The sequence below is a fragment of the Scatophagus argus genome, chromosome 3 (genome assembly GCF_020382885.2).
Source record: "Scatophagus argus isolate fScaArg1 chromosome 3, fScaArg1.pri, whole genome shotgun sequence".
NCBI lineage: Eukaryota > Metazoa > Chordata > Actinopteri > Scatophagidae > Scatophagus > Scatophagus argus.
The window spans coordinates 14,548,845-14,566,025 of record NC_058495.1 but is presented as its reverse complement, the minus strand read 5'-3'; the positions used below and the strand labels follow the sequence as shown (position 1 = coordinate 14,566,025).

The 17,181-nt window shown below is 40.1% G+C and overlaps 3 protein-coding genes across 3 annotated transcripts in view; 2 read left to right on the top strand and 1 right to left on the bottom strand.

Moving 5' to 3' along the window:
- The window catches only part of arhgef25b (Rho guanine nucleotide exchange factor (GEF) 25b), a 32,983-nt gene extending 26,334 nt beyond the window's left edge, over positions 1 to 6,649 (bottom strand). Inside the window, exons 1-2 of the mRNA XM_046383900.1 lie at positions 6,533 to 6,649; positions 1,882 to 2,109 (exon numbers count right to left, since the gene is read on the bottom strand). The gene's annotated coding sequence lies outside the window, so the exon portion shown is untranslated. The remainder of the gene's footprint in view (positions 1 to 1,881; positions 2,110 to 6,532) is intronic.
- On the top strand, positions 785 to 5,262 carry ankrd33ab (ankyrin repeat domain 33Ab). The gene is made up of 5 exons (XM_046383924.1): positions 785 to 1,019; positions 1,852 to 2,163; positions 2,283 to 2,412; positions 2,736 to 2,876; positions 4,140 to 5,262. Exons 2-5 carry the CDS (start codon positions 1,903 to 1,905, stop codon positions 4,982 to 4,984), a joined length of 1,377 nt encoding a protein of 458 aa, XP_046239880.1. The 5' UTR covers positions 785 to 1,019; positions 1,852 to 1,902; the 3' UTR covers positions 4,985 to 5,262.
- Positions 6,352 to 16,587, top strand: LOC124056466 (activin receptor type-1B-like). Its single transcript, XM_046383915.1, has 9 exons — positions 6,352 to 6,519; positions 10,625 to 10,870; positions 11,678 to 11,944; positions 12,056 to 12,286; positions 12,407 to 12,574; positions 13,222 to 13,378; positions 13,506 to 13,630; positions 13,748 to 13,878; positions 14,639 to 16,587. Exons 1-9 carry the CDS (start codon positions 6,453 to 6,455, stop codon positions 14,762 to 14,764), a joined length of 1,518 nt encoding a protein of 505 aa, XP_046239871.1. The 5' UTR covers positions 6,352 to 6,452; the 3' UTR covers positions 14,765 to 16,587.
- Positions 16,588 to 17,181: the final 594 nt, after the last annotated feature.

The window sequence follows — 17,181 nt, the reverse complement described above, 5'->3', positions numbered from 1 at the left end:
TATCAGTTTCACTCAATTATGACCGAATTATAAAAGCTGGAGTCCGGGAACAGAGCCTGTGGCGTGAGTGCGAGATCTCCATCCTGTGGTAAACCTGAGAAATATCATGACTCAGCCTCGGCTGTGAACTTCTGTTCCTGTTTTAACTGTTGAGTCTGGAGTCTGTCCCATCTGTTCAGAGCACGCTGGTCACCTCTGATGAGATCTGGTTGTCTCTGCCAGTCAGTCTTTACAATTAATTGGATTCTTATGGCTTAAGAAGCTTACAGTAAACAGTTTATACAAGTAAAATTGACTTAATTACAAATACAAAATGCTTCATGCGTTTCTGTGTTTTTAATCAGAGATTTTTGAATAAACGTATATTTATTTATATTTGGTGGAAGGTGAGCGGTGGTTGTTGTTGACGTGTGATCATTACTCTTCCTCCAATATTACTTTTTCTGTTTATGTTCCCATTTATCTTTCAGATAATATTTCTCATCCTAAATTGTGGCATTTTATTGCAGGTCAAATGCAACTGTGATAGGTAATGCATGGGGAATCTACTTATTTGACAAAGAAAATATCAAAATAAAGATAAAAGGGAGGCATCTAACTTCAAGAACATCTCTTAAGGTAATCCAATAAAAAAATGGTATAGGAACCAAGTAGTACAGACAACACTAGTGTTGTGTCGAAAGATGAAAATGGCCAAGGCAGTAAGTAATCCTCTCCATAAAGCTGTTGTAAGTGGGATGAGCTAAGTGCGGGAGCTGAACACTCAGTGTATCAGTGAAGACTCTGTGAAGACTCCTCCTCTCAGTTTATGTCATCACGACAATATGCCGGATGGAAATGGGTAAAGTACCTCTATTTACAGGCCGAGGAGGAAACTGTGACCTCTCAGTTGCTCTGAAAACGCAGCAGGAGTGTTGGAGGAAGTCAGAAGTCGTCCACAAGGAGACACAGAGGTGTGGCATACGCTGGACCGACACGTGGATCCATTTACATTTATAACTGATTGATTAACCATTATGGTAAGTGTATATTCTTTATGATCATGTATCAGTTTCAGTGAGTCTGTCATGTTGTATTGGATGGTTGATGCTGCAGCGGTGCTACTTAATTTTCACTTCTTTACTTTGGTCTCATGAACAGTGGGTTCACATAGGTCTGTGATGTTGATGTTGATGTTGATTTGACATGTGATAGTGACGTGTGTTCCATGATAATATTTGCAAAACCACTGATACTGGTCCTCTTTAGACGTAAATAAATATTCCCAAATCACAACAGTGTGGCTTTGTATCAAGAACACTGGAGTTTCAGGTCAAAACCACTGCATGGGATTACATACATTCTACATTATAGACAGGAAAAAAGAAGTGCCTTCATAAAGCAGTCATGGAGTCAAAACATGAGTTGACCAGGCCTACATGTGACTAAGGGTTATTCTGAGGTGGGTTGTTCCTCATTTAGCCCTCCTGTATGTTCAGCAGGGCTTTCAGATGCTGATCCAGTTACTCAACTGTAAAGGCATACTGAGCTCATACAGCCACACCCACTCCATGACACACAGATAACACACTCATAATCCCTGCCTGACAGACTCATGTTGCCTTTGTCAGTCTGATAAAGAACAAACTTTTGATCTTTCAGTGTGGCCTTATGCACATAGCATGTTGTGATTCATTTTGTGCCTATATTGAGGAGATGATTTTAACTTGAGCATTATGTGTAATTACAGAGAGCTTGCCAGGGAAAGGAAAATTCATTCTTTCCATCTCTAGAGTGCACATGATTGCACCTTTGTTGCTAAACATCCAGTAGTTCCTGCCTGACAAGTTGTTATTTTTGATTTTCTTGTAGATGTAGCCAAAGCATACAGTACCCTCTCACCTATTCTGCTGGTGGAAGAAGATGGCCACTGCAGCTGAAGACCCCCATTTGGGCTCAGGCCCCAGTGAGGACGACGAGTCTCTGTCGGGGAGCGAATCGGATTCAGACAGCATCCTCTCTGATGACTCGGTGCTTCCAGACTACACGCCGGAGACAACAAACGGGCGCGCAGCATCAACACTGTATCAAGCATGCGCCCGTAATGAAATCGTCTCTCTGCGGAAAGTTCTGGAGAGAGGGGTCACAAAAGAGGAGGTCATGGAGCTGGACATCAATGGTTGGGTGAGAGTCAGTTTCCTAATGATAATATTTCAAAGCCTGTAAATCACATCTCCAGTCTGACAAAATGTCTGAAAACACCCCCACTGTCGTTGATCCTAACCATTAACCACTACCAACAGAATGGATTGATGGTGGCTTGCTGCAAAGGTTTTGTGGATGTTGTATATGGGCTTCATGGCTGTCCCTTTATAGACATAAACCACCAAGACAATGAAGGCAACACTGCTCTGATGATTGCATCCCAGGCAGGTAAGTCATATCTCCACATCACACATTAACAAAAAACAACAAAAGCTCAGATGATGAACCAGTAAGGTACAACACAAACATCTGAGCTTCTCCATTTATCGTGTAATCAGTCAGTAGCTTTATGTAACTTATATGGACTGGAAAAACTTTAATGTGTCAATTTGATCTTGAAGCAGACAGCAGCAACTAATATCTTGATCTGAGTCACAGAAACTGAGACTTTGGTCAGCAGCAGAATAAGCTCTAAAATGTTGAACATTTTCTGACTCACTTCCGATCTGGTATCTCAATTCTATTTTTATTTATTTCTTTTTTATCTCCAGGTCATGTCAACACAGTCATGTACCTCCTAAACTACTATTCTGGCATAGACACTGAAATAAGGGATTGCAGAGGTTTCACAGCACTCATCAAAGCAGCTATGACCGGTCGCAATGACGTCATGGCTGCCCTCATTATGGCTGGTACGTAAGAATTGGGACGCTGCCGTGAACTTTCAATGCTTACAGTTATTCATTATGTTAGTTTGATGCACACGGTTTGCCATTAATTTTTTTACCAAATTTACCGCACAATGTAATCATACATTCTGGAAAATTATACATTAAGACCTCATACCAGTATACCACATGTTATTCATTGATTAAAAAAAAAAATTCAATACAGTACAATTTAAATGAGTTAGTTAAGCTGAACACATCATATAAAATAATATTCAAATGGCTGATCGTACAGTTTTCTCACAGGAGTCCAGGAATTCAAAGGCCCAACTTTCACAGACACTTTTCTCTGTAGCTTCTTCATCTCCCACGGAAACCTTCGAGTCCTGACAATGTTGCACTTGTGTATGATATTGTTAGGTCTTTTTTGAGACCCTGACATTAGCTTATTAACCGGGACTCTTACAACTCTAAATGAGTAGTACAGCGCTGGCGGTGAGAATAGCTGACCCTGTGGTTTATCTCTCCAAGGTAGCTAACTCTGGTTTCGAGTGAATGTGTTAGTGACGCCAGGCCGGTTTAAGGGATCCTTCTGAGGACATTATCACATCTTAACACAGTAATCTCTGATTTACTAGTCTTGCAGGCTGGGTGTAGATTAGCCACTTGCAGGGCTATTTGTAGACTGCACACATCTCTGTTAGTCATAACTTATTGTTCAACACTACAGCAGGGCTGCAACTAATGATTATTTTCTTTACTCATTAATATGTCTCTTTTCTCTATTCACTGTTTCATCTTTTGGTCATACCCATACCACAAAATCACAATTTCTCAGAGTCTATGGTCATGTCTTCAATTTGCTTGTTTTGTCCAACTGACAATGCAAAACAGATATCAAAGATATTAAATTTACGGTCATATGATAAAGGAATTGTAAATAATCACATTTATTTTATAAACTGGAACCATATATATATGTATATATGTATATATATATACATATATATATATTTCCGTTTCAGGGCCCTGGGTTTGTGTACACTCGCATTGGGATGACATGCTGCAACATTTATCTGTGAACTGGAATAGAGCATAATTAATGTGATTAATGACACGTGTGCTTTTCCTGCTAAGACCAGACAAAATGTCAGCTGTGAACAAGGCCTGTTGGCTCTCTGCAGGTCTGACTAACACTATAAAAAGAAGATGAACACATTATTTATTTTAAAATTCCAATTAACCCCTGCTCTCCTAATTCCTTTGTTTGGCCATCTTTATTTCCAGGTGCTGACATACATGCAGTAGACTCCACAAAAGGAAAATGTGCTCGAGACTGGGCATTGAAAACAGGTCGCTATGAGACCCTGCATCGTCTCCGCCGCCTCAAAATGCGGCCAAAAGCTGAGCAGTTCTGTGAGAGTTATGTTCCTGAGTGGCCTGAGCTCAAAGAGAGGGTAGCTATTGCCACAGCTGCGAAAAGCACCAGGGAAAAAATTACCCAGAGGATCAAAAACACATTTGGATTCAGATTTCCTCGTGACCCCGAGGACAATGGGTGCTTGGACCACATGGTGCGTATTACCACCAGCGTCCACAGTCCCCTAATTTCAACTGGATGCCGTCCCCTCTGCCCTACGACCCCCCCTGAAGTGGGGAAAAGGCGTCTAGCTGTGCCAGAGCTGGTGAAGAAACACCCAGATAAGCAATTAGAAGAGAGCTCTGTGTGCCACAGCAATGGCTCTGTATCACACATCATTCCCACCATCCACTCTGCAGAGTCCATCGCTACGACGTGCTGTGCTGAGACTGAGCGACGAGGCAGCATCCTCTCCTTGGCTTCCACCAAAGTTGCTACGACATTTATTCCCCGCAGTATGGCGAGAAGGAACAGCGTGTTCCCCTCGGGCTGCATCCCTAAGATCAACGTCAGCAGGCCTTCAGAGGCAACACCAAAGAAAGAAAAGAAGAAGAAGAAGATGGAAAAGGGCTTCCTGGAACCACCCAAGTGGAAGTACAAGGAGATCAAGGATGAGAAAAAGAAGGAGAAGAAGAAAGCTGAGAAAGAAAAGGCAGAGAAAGAGAAAAAGGAGAAAAGAAAAGAAAAAAATGACAAGAAGGCTAAAAACTAAGAGTTTCAAAGAAGGGATGTTCTGCTGTATGAGTATTATCCCTTTTGAAAGCAATATGCTTTTTTAAAATATGTTGAACTCAGGGCTTGAAATGTTTAAATATCCTGAAAATATTCATCAGATACTGAACCTATAACCTGAATTAAAAATAGGTGATATTTTTCTTCTCAAACCTGAATGACAGACTGAATGACTCTTTGGTGGGAGTTCTCTCTAAAAGCTGAGAAATATTACATATATTTTGACTTAGGATAAAAAAGTTTATTTTTCCATGAATATATAAAACATTTAAGGGATAAAAAAAACTCTTCAATGAGTTTGATACACTGCATGAAACCCATGTTTACTCACCGCGTTTCACAGGTGCTAAAGCATTTTGTATGGTACCCACCTGTCTACCTATATCTATGTAAAATACAGACTTATTGTATGTATACCTGCTTAACCATTTCCAATTCATGATCTAAATGTAGACATCGTAGCTCATTTGTAGCTCATTTACGTAATATTGTTTCATGTGTTGAATTTGTTTCAAGTTATTTTTTTTTAAATAGCTAACCACCAATCACTTGTAATACTGTGTCTGTGGAAAACATGCATCAAAATGGAAGATCTGTGTTTTAATGCCATTTATAATGCCATTGCCATATTGCCAATAACATATTGATAGGATATATCCTGCTTTTACTGACTCTATGAGTGCATGGATTCAAATTATTTGAAATTACAAATAAATATAGGTAACCAAAAGTTTCAGTTCAGTCACTTCATTTATTTGTGTAATATTTTTATAATAAGGCGTTAAACACCAAACTGTGCAGTCTCCATCAGCTCTATGTGGCACTTTAAGTCTATTTTAGCTCCTTGTTTTGTTTTCCTGCATGGACTCCACTTAAAAATCTTCTTGTCAGCTGCAGCAGGGTACTGTTTCCAGCATTTTAGCTGAAAAGATCTCAGGGGGTTTGTGGAGACCAAAACCAAAGCTATAAAGAAACTGAATGGATGACTTTTGAATGCTAACTTCAAATCAATTCCCATAACCTTTATTACATTTTAGTGTATTTGTTTTTGTGTCTGTGACATATTCTACTGATACATACTTTGAAAATGTGGTTAAAAACGCTGGCACGATGGTACGCCCCAAGGCCAGTTGTGGAAGAAGTACTCAGATCTTAAAAGTAGCAGTACCACAGTGTGAAAATACAATACTCTATTTGAGGTTTGAGTACTACATTCAAAATAGTCACGAAGTAAAAGTGTGTAGGTAATGGCAAAATCACTGGATTCTTGGTAGATAGATAAAGTCTCCTCCGTCTCCTCTGTTCCTGCCTATGTGCTGCTGCCTGCTGGTGGAGCATGTGAGTAAACTGTAGTGCACTGACAGCCTGCTTAGCTGTCATCACGCTTCGCCACATCTAACGCTCGCTATCTAAATGTGTTAATGCGATGAACCGGGAGTTTATTGATCATGGCTAATCTACGGATTTCACTGGCCATCGCATTTGTTCAGGCTGTCCTGTACAGGACTTGTGAGGGTGAGTAACTTACCCTTTTGTTTTGTTCATAAGCAGTGCCGCTGCCATCATCAAGGCGAACGAATGTGGCGCTAGCTCTTAGCTAACATGAGCTAGGTTAGCTAGTCCAGCCGAACGACGGATTGAATTGACCGATTGACAGGAAACCAGGTTAGCCCTCATTAGCATAGACCTTGGTACTATTTAATTAGCTTTCATGTCTATGTAACAAAACATTGTGTCTCACTGTCTTTCTGTAGCCGTCGAGCTAGATAGGCTTGTCTGAAACAGCAGTTAAAACGTGTGTTTATGATAGCTAGGACTGTCAGTTTCGTGAATGATTTCCTTGTAAACAGAGCTTTGGAGCTGGACAGCTTTTTGTAGTAATTGTAGTTATTTATGTTACACAACCAAAAATGTGGTTGTTACCGCTGTGTGTCCCTCATTCTGGAATATTTCGTGTGTGTTTAGTTACCTCTTTCCACCATAGTACTGTTAGCCAGAGACCCTTGACAAGAATCCAGTTAGATAATGAAGCCATGAGGACATTACAGTGTGACAGTATTTCTTCACTGCTCAGATGTTGTTGTAGTTTAGATGGATTTGGATGCACTCAAATTACATGTAGGCAGACCTTAGTAACATAACATCTACAGCACCCAGGCACAGATATGGAGATGCAACTCTCTATGGTTATGTGGTTATGAATGAATATGATATAAAGATCGTGTCTAACATCAGGTTTACATTTATCTGACAGCAGGACATTTAACAGATTATCATGGTTTGGAGCTTGCTGATCTGGTCTGGTGATCTGGTCTGGTGTATAAGATACTAGAATGCATGTTAAATGTGTGTATTCAGCAGAAGGTTAATAATATGTGGCAGGGGCGAAATGGGTAATTGATATAACAACCTTACTTTGTCATGCATTTTCCCTGGAAATACAGTAGATTGTTCTGATACCATTTTTTTCCTTCCCCTTACCATTTGCTTTACCTGAATCTGCATACTGGCTGATAGCAAGTTCCAGTCCAGAATGTGTTAAAAACAAAAATGTATCACCAAGATATCTTCAACTAACCCTGTATGGATTGGGATAAAATTGCATCATTGTATGGCCTGGCTCTGATTGAAGCCTTTGTAAAACACAATCAAATGCAAATACAGAATGAATGCCCCAAAACTTTATTTTATTATTAAAAAAAAAAAAAAAAATTATTAACACATATATAAAATGCAAGTTTATTGACATGTGCCTAAAGCTACATAAGTCTCTTGTCACTTATTGATGTTGGCTGCTTAAGCTGTAAAAACATACATTGCATACAGGTATATGGGGCGCTGCTTAGAAGTAGTATGGTCCTGTTTCAGAGCTCATGAATTATATGGAATCAGATCAGTACATGGACTTGAGAAGTAGTAGTAGGCAGTAAATGCAGGGTCCGGTATTTCCGATACTGATACTGGTATCAAAACAACCCTATGCATAGATAAAATAAGCCAATGGGAATGTTTGTCAAAAGTAGCTCATCACATTTATGGAGAAATCTTGTAATCTTGTCTTGCCATTAGTCAGTTATCAATTTCAACAATCAGTCGCATTATCATTTAAATTGCCAATCATCTTTTAATTTTTTGATTAATAATTGTTTCCCTTATGTTCGACCATCAGTCAATTTTCAATTGTTGCAAATCCTCATATTTTGAGAAGCTGAAACCAGAGACTCAAAGAATGATTCTTCCGTCATCAGAACAGTAACTGGTAGATAGTTGATCAGTGAACAGACATTAAAGGTAGAGAAGGCAGTTTTGTAAAACGATCGCTGCTATCTGAACCCAGCAACCACATAAATACCCCTCCCTTCAGGGCTCCTTCATAAGCTGCACCCCCCAAATTCATGGACACACATTGCCAAGGTAACAACACTAACGAGGAGTGGGCAAAGTGTCTAGAACAGAAATATGGCGGAATCCAGAGCATCTGCTGTCCGAGTGTAAGTTAACCTCAACAATAAAGGTTACACTGGCGTGGAAAAGTGAAGAGAAGGACTGCAGCATCTGCTGTAGCAAGTGAATTATTTTTATACCTAACTGGCAGGGTAGTATCTCTGATATATATATTTTTTACCTTTAATTGCTGTCGGGTTCTGACTCTTTTCCTTGTGGTGAGGATGTGGAAGATGGAGAGGTCAGAGTGCAGCTGGTTCCCCTGTTGCTGTTTGGCTGGAATTGTGTTATGTAGCTTGGTATGAGCCAGTTTGTTCCCCATTTACAGTGCCAGGCCTGTGTGCAAATGCCAGATTTTTTTTTTCAGTGCCCACACAGAACAGACAGCTTGAGAAGATATTAACTGAGTTTGACAAAAAGTGTATTGAATTAGTATAGTTGACTGCTCCTTTAAAGAACAGATAAACTGAGATGTTCAGTGAATAGTAATGAATAATGAATGGTATTCACTGAACATCTCATGTCCAGTGAATAGCAAAATTGCAATGACACATTGTACTGTATATATCCTCAAATTCTTAACTGCCAGGACAAAATGATGTTAACATGTGTGGAAACTGTTCCTTTTCCTTGGAACAGTGCTAGAAAAACATAATGATAATAATACAGCTCATTGCATCCACACACAACGCACTGCATTGTTCACATTAGCTTGTTACTTCTGTTTCCCATATTGCCTTCAAAAGTATGGAATGTAAAGTTGTTGCTTAGGCTGTAAGACATGTCATAAAACATGGTGTCTCAGTCCTGCTCTGGCTGACAACAAAAAAAGTTGTGGTGAAGTGCTTTGCAAGAAAACATTTTTTAAATTGCGATTTGTTTTAACCACTTTAATGTTTTTGTCACAGATGGTAATTTAAGAGCAATCAATATGCAATTATTCAGTATATTTTTACTGTTGTCTTTATATCACTGTTGAACTGTCGTGGTCAGTTTCATGGCTGTATTTTTGCATGGTTTTGGGATTTCCATCCAACTAGACAATTTCTTTTTCCCTGAGGACTCCTTTGTGGTTTCCAAATAATTGGTCCAACATGGTTAGACTTCCGATATTTACAGCCATGGAAAGTCTGAAATGTCAGTCTCATGTTTAGTCACCATTGATCTTCCTTATTTCTTCTCTGGTTGTTTTGTTTCTCGGATTTGACCGCAAGCATCTGCCAAGTAGGTGTCGGCATTGTATGAGTCAGTACCACAAAAAATGTTGTAACACATTAACTCTAAGCTTTCTGTTTGACGTCGATGACACTGAAGTTCAGCTGCCTCCTTGCTGGTTTTCTAACAAACACGTCCACCACACAGGCCTTTTAGCGAGGTCATATCTTATGGAGAATCTGCTGGGGACTTACTGGAATGTCACATCACACCTGTGTAATAACTGTGTAATAACATTACTCAGTTTCACCAACAAAGTCTCAGACTCTCGATAGTCCAATGATAGTCACAGCTGATCAGTTTGTCTCTACTCCTAAATGCCCTTACATAAACTCTCCACCCATCCTCCCAAAGCCCCTGCCACCAGATCACACTCACCCCACCCAGCCTCTAACACTTCCTCTATTTCCTGACCTGCTCGCTAATACCATCCTCCATCACTGGCATTCTTTCCTCTGTAGTTCATTTTGGCAAAACATCATTTCTCTGAATTCCCTTAATATTTGATATATTGCTGTAAAATTTTACTCTCTAATTCTCTTATCAGATAGCTGCCTCACACGTGGCTCCCACAAATCCCTTTACCATCTTCTTTAGCACCCAGTAAGTGAAAGTCATATGTTAAAGAAGCCACAATTAAAGCTCAGCACTGACAAAGTATTACTAATTATTATCCTACACAGTGGGCTTCATGTTGATAAATCTAAGGTTTATGATGCACACTGTTAGTGCTGGCTCTACTACACTTAATGTGCACAGTAACTTCTGATACAGATGAGAAGAAAACAAAGCACTTTGTTGACACATTTAACTGACTGTTGCTGTTACGCAACAATAAATTCATATCCTGTACTCACACTTTTCTTTTACAGTGCTTGCAGTCCAAAGGTCAGTACTATTAATTGTGCAAACTACTGTATTTCACACAGTGTTTCTTCTTCTGCGCCCTCTGTCTCTGCAGCTCTGTGGTGTAACTGCACCACCGCCCAGTGTGAGAAGACTGGATTCCAGTGTGAGACTGATGGAGCCTGCATGGCTTCTACTTCCATCATCGATGGCCAAGAGCAGCACATCCGTATCTGCATCACACGGGACAAACTTGTACCTCCGGGACAGCCGTTCTATTGCCGTAGTGCAGAGGGCCTGCTCAACATCCACTGCTGCTACACTGACTACTGTAACAGCATTGACCTCCAAGTACCTTCAAGTGAGAACTGTGAATTATCACACAACATATACAGTGTGATCAAACCCAAATGTCTCATCTGTTGTATGAATTGAAGTAAATACATTTTCCAAAATTTTTTTTTCTACGCCTGGAGTACAAACCATAGACCTAACATTCGCTCCTAATATACAGTGGGTGAGCAAAATCCAGGCAAGAATATGCAATAACCTATCCTGTGTATGCTGTTGAGTTACTATGTCTGAAGAGGAGCTTTTGTGTCTCATTAACTTAACCCCTGAAAAAAAATGAGTGGTCTAGTTATAACATGCATTCATCCATGGTCTGTGGTGTTAACTTAAGCATCTTGGTGCCTGTGAAGAGTTTTCGACACACTTCTGTGACTCATAGTTCCTGAGAATTGTTTCCTCTGGTGTTCTGTTAAGTGTCCCAAAATATGTGGAGAAGAGTGTCTAAATTAAGTAGGAAGAACCCAACAAGACAAAGACAAAGCACTAGTGGAAAATATGAGAGAGGAAAAGAGAAAGAAGCAGAACTTTTGTAGTGTTACTATGCTATAAATGTAATTTTAACACTCCTTGTATATTGTTTTCACAGCAGAAGTCTTTGAATGTATACAATTGAGGATTTCTTTGTTAAATAACTGTGAATAATGAATGGAAGTAAATCAAGAGTATAATTTTAACTCACTTTGCTAACTCAGTGCTCAGCCAAAAGTTTCATGCTGTCATCCCTCAAAAACAGAAAACAGTTCATGTCAGGGATTTGTACTATTTGTGCACTAAATGCCAGATGTTTTAATTTAATTCTCTGTGGTTCTGTTTTCAGTTACAACTCAGTCAGGTCTGGGAGGAGGCTACGGCCCTGGTGGGACATGGGGATTGGTGGAACTGGTCGCTGTGATTGTAGGGCCGCTCTTCCTGCTGTGTCTGCTGCTGCTGGTGGGTGTGTTCCTGTATCAGTACCACCAGAGAGCCTACAGCCACAGGCAAAGGCTAGAAGTGGAGGACCCCTCCTGTGACCACCTCTACCTGACCAAAGACAGGACCCTGCAGGACCTCATATACGATCTGTCCACGTCTGGTTCAGGCTCCGGTTGGTGCACAACCATTTGCCTTTTTTTTTGGTTTTTTTTTTCCCCAAAAGTTTCAAGTTTTGTCAGACATCTGCTGATGACTGTTTTCTGTCCTCATCTCTTCTGAGCAGGTCTGCCTCTGTTTGTCCAGCGGACCGTGGCCAGAACAATTGTACTCCAAGAGATCATTGGTAAAGGACGTTTTGGGGAGGTGTGGCGAGGACGGTGGAGGGGCGGTGACGTGGCGGTGAAGATCTTCTCATCCAGAGAGGAGCGCTCCTGGTTCCGTGAGGCTGAAATCTATCAGACCATCATGCTCCGCCATGAAAACATCCTGGGCTTTATAGCTGCTGACAACAAAGGTGCAAACCTGTGACATCACGATATTAATTTACAGCTTATTTACCTTCTGTTTCATTTTTTGGGTTACAATTCCTCATTCTTAAATTGTGTATCGGCCTATATTTCTGTCTGTTGCCCAGACAATGGCACATGGACCCAGCTGTGGTTGGTGTCGGACTACCATGAGCATGGCTCTTTGTTTGACTACCTGAACCGCTACTCTGTCACTACTGAAGGGATGATCAAACTAGCGCTGTCAGCTGCCAGCGGCCTTGCACATCTGCACATGGAGATTCTTGGAACACAAGGTAATTAGCTAGATGAGCTCCAGAGGTTCTCTTCATTGTTCAGCCAAAGTCACAGAATGACATTTCAGTTAACCCCAGTCAGGTCTGCTCCCCACGTTACACTCTCATCTGTTTGTGCAATTCCTTCCAGTAGTAAAATACTTTTTTGAAGTACTGTATGTAGAACTTGATTATGTGTTATCCACAAAAATAATTATGCAGAAAAATAAACTGTTCTTTATTTTATTATTGAAGGGAAAAAAGACAAAAAGCGGTAAATGCGATAAAAAAATAAAGAAGCCAATGAATGAGTGAATCCAGTGTGGTGAAATGGTACTTGATTTCTAAATATCACTAACTGAATATTAAGAAAACTTTAAAGACAAATGTATCAGTTTATCTACTGACTGTGCTTGAAGGCAAGTCACTCCTGAATCATCTGTTTAATTACCCAGTAAATTTAAGTGCAGTTGATGACATACTGTTGATCAAATGCAGGATTGTTTTCTATTTTTATCGACCAAACTGATGCCCAAAACAAGAAAATTGCATAACTTGTTGTAGTTACTCTTTTTATAAGAGAGTTTAGAATTGGCAGTGAAATGTTAACAAAACAAAGTTAGATATAAGAATTCACAAGAATCTCTTATACATCTGTGATTTGGTAGGAAAACCAGGCATCGCCCACAGAGACTTGAAGTCCAAGAACATCCTCGTGAAGAAGAACTGCACCTGTGCCATCGCTGACCTGGGTCTGGCTGTCCGTCATGACTCTGCCACAGACACCATCGACATCGCGCCCAGTCAGAGGGTGGGCACCAAGAGGTCTGTGTCAGCATACACACCTGCAGCTGCTGACCATCTTTTCTCACAGATCTCTTTAACTCCATTCCCAGAATATCCTTTAACTGTGGGCACCATTAAAAAGTGGGATTGTTTTTACATCTCACAGGTACATGGCTCCAGAGGTTCTGGATGAGACTATCAACATGAGACACTTTGACTCATTCAAATGCGCTGATATCTATGCTTTGGGGCTGGTCTACTGGGAGATCGCACGCCGCTGTAATAGTGGAGGTCAGACTCTTGTTTTTCTCTCTGGATACTTAAGCTGTGTTGTTTGTTTTTCTTTATCAATGTTATCAACTGAGGCAACAGCAGCGATCTGACCTTGATATTGACTTGTGTTATCAGGTATCCTTGAAGAGTACCAGCTGCCCTACTATGACCTAGTTCCTTCCGACCCTTCCATAGAGGAGATGAGAAAGCTGGTGTGTGACCAAAAGCTACGGCCCAACATCCCAAATTGGTGGCAGAGTTACGAGGTATGAAAATAACTTATTAAAACAAAACTTTGTCTCTAGTTAAGATGTGTTTTTATACTGGAAGGGTAATTCCAGTTAATGTGGGTCTTATTTTTGGTTTTGGTTGTCATTTCTGTCTATAATCATAATGCTGCACTCAATCAAATTATTTTTATGAGATCTGGGAATAGTGTGAAATCACTTTCAAAAAAAAGTCATCAGGTTAGTCCCCCAGTTTAAAATTATAAAATAGTTAATATTATTAGTCTGGAACCTCTCACTTCATTTTAGGTTTCCAAGGGGCATTATCAACAGGTGCAGACCTAAATGCCTCTGGATACAATTGGATAAGTTCTACAACCAACCAGAGGAACAAAACGTGATCTACAAGAATCGTAGCAACGAAACACCACTTTTCAAATCTGGACCGATGCTGCTCTTCTGTCAGTCATCATATCAATCCCACCTCATATTAGATAAACAGTCACAAACCAGGATGGAGGAAATCATAGGTTTCTTTTCTTTGTTGAATTTCCCAAGTGAGCAGAATGTTATCACAACTGCTGGAAATGATTGCTAAAGCTAGAAAAAAATAAGACCAAAGATGCAATAAACGGGATTATCCTTGAAAGGTCTTTGTGGATTGACACGTTCAACAGTATACCTCTACAGTAACAGGGTCTTTCAACAAGGCAGAACTACATTTCTATCGTCATCATACTAATTTATACTCTGTTGGTTGTAATTCTTATTTCCTATTTCCCTCTTCTATACCTTTCAGGCCTTGCGGGTCATGGGAAAAATCATGAGGGAGTGTTGGTATGCTAATGGAGCTGCCCGCTTGACAGCCCTGCGCATTAAAAAGACGCTGTCCCAGCTCAGCATTCAAGAGGACATTAAAGTCTGAGCAAAGCCAGCAAAACAAGAGAAACAAGCTTTGAGCAGGACCCAGCTCCAGACTGAGAAGAAAGGAGCTAGGACTCCTACAAAGAACGCACAAAGTAAGAAAATATGATGGAGAGTCGCGCTTTGTAAAATATTACTCCATAGACACTCCTGCCAGTTTTGAAGCCACTTGATTTCTGACAAACCCTACCTCGCTTACCCAGCCAAACTACCGAGAACACCTTTCCTGAATTGTCCTCAGCTATTGCTGCCCTACCTGAACCTCTTTGTTCCACTCTACACTAAATATTAACGAGGATTTTTGGATTTCCTGTGTGACTTGTATGCAATCGACAATAGGATATGTAATTAACCAGTTAACATTTTGATGAAGTCTTTTTGATCGGTCAAGGAATAGTCAACAAACAGCATTCAATCTATTTGTCTTGGGACACACTGGGAAGAAGAAGTGGGAGTGTTTTTAACTTATTTTTACTTATTCTGTCGTTTAAATGACTGGATCTTGTTGTTAATATATGGGTATTTGTGAGGTTATTTCTCTGTGCCACATACAGCACATAGGCACATCACAAACTGCTCAGACATCCTTCGAAGAGAACAATCCATCTGGTTCTACTACAGCTTGTGTGTCTTAGTTGTCTGCTCATTACCATGCAAGCATGTACAAAACAGTCGACACACATCGTGTAAGTGCAGCACATTTACTTTCAACAAGGTGTTTTGAGATTTCAGTCAGAGTCACTGGAGCATTAGGGCAGCCTGCCAAACATGATTTAGCCTTTGGACCACTTGCCTAGAGCCCTTCTCATAATCTGTTATAAACCTCAGGTTTTCCTTATCATTAAGCTTGTTTTTTTCCCTTCTGAAACTATCCAAACCATCTTTAAGTAAAATGAAATACACATTGAGGAATTATGAAGCAAAATGTGTTTCAGTAGGACTGAGGATTACATGTAGAATGTTGTAGAGCAACAGCTACCTGCGACTTGATAACTTCTCTCCTTGGTCTTCTTAGTTGACGCTCTCACTGGCTTCAACACACATGTACCTCCATGCACACATGTATTTAAGTAGTATCATTTCAGTATGAATGCATCCACTGTCTGTTGATCAACCCACAGACCATAACTTCTGTCCCCCAGATAAGCTGGTACACACAGCATTCGTCCTTTGCTGCAGTTTGTATATTAACACTGTACATTAAACAACGGTATCCCTTTTATTCCTTTAATTTTTTTGTATTGTAAGTGTTCTTTTCCCCTCCCTCGCCAAGTACAGCTACAGCACATAAATTACTTTTTTTTTAAGAAGATACTTGTGAATATATGACAGTTAAATTAGATTTTATGTTGATACTTTGGTGTTTTAGATAATTGAATCTTTTATACCAGCTTTTTGGTTGGTGGGAAGAAAATCTAAGACTTCTGTACTGATCCACTTTCTGACCTCTGAAGTAACGTTACTGTATATGTCAGACACACTGCTTATGTTGACTTTCTCCTTTAGCCCTCTTACTGCAGAACACTATGTGATTTTTAATCGATGTTTCCCCTCATGGTTCCTTTAGTTCACCACACAATACCTCCTCAATGTGCAAATTATACATGGATTGTTTCCTTTCTGCTAACATTGTCAGAAAACACTGTCTCTTTTTTGTTTTCAGGAAATATATGTCTTTAGCTGTACGCAGATTCAACAGGTACTGTTTGTGTCTAGTCTTTCCCCATGTTATTTATATTTGTGTGCCGTGACTTCCTATGAAAGCCTGAAAGGCCACATGTGCACTACTACTGACCTCGCAGCATTAAAACCAAATTGTTCTCAGAAATCATCTCGGGTCATAACTAACGTTTGTTTAAGAACATGAGAATGTTTACACAAGTCATGCCAGTCAGTTGCTGTATGCTGCATCTGACTGGAAACTGCAGAGAGAGTTTGACTTTTCCTTAGTTTGACTTTACTACTGAAATGTCTCAATGCTATCTCACAAATGTGTTTGATCAATACTTTTTATTTTCTGATCACTTGCTCACTGCACTGTATTGTTTCAGTCTTACAGGATGTTTGTAAGAATGAATAGACTGCACTTGATGCTGTTGTTTTTTTTTTGCTGGAAAGACTGGAGAGCTCTCGTTTGATAGGTGGTTGAGTGTCAATCATATTTATACACTGTTTGTCAAATTATATCTGCCTTACAGTGTTTAACACTTTGCTTCAAGTATCCCTATGGATGAATGGGGGTGGGGGTAATACAAATTAGGTATTGTTCTACAGTTTGTCACAACTCCCAGGTCTCTGTCCAGACGTGGCAAAGAGACTACCGCATCCATGTAAAAACCCCTTCAGGGCTTCAGTCATGTATCTTCTAATATAGAGTAATAAATGCAGTCGTTTTCCTATGTGGTGTCTTTTTCTTTT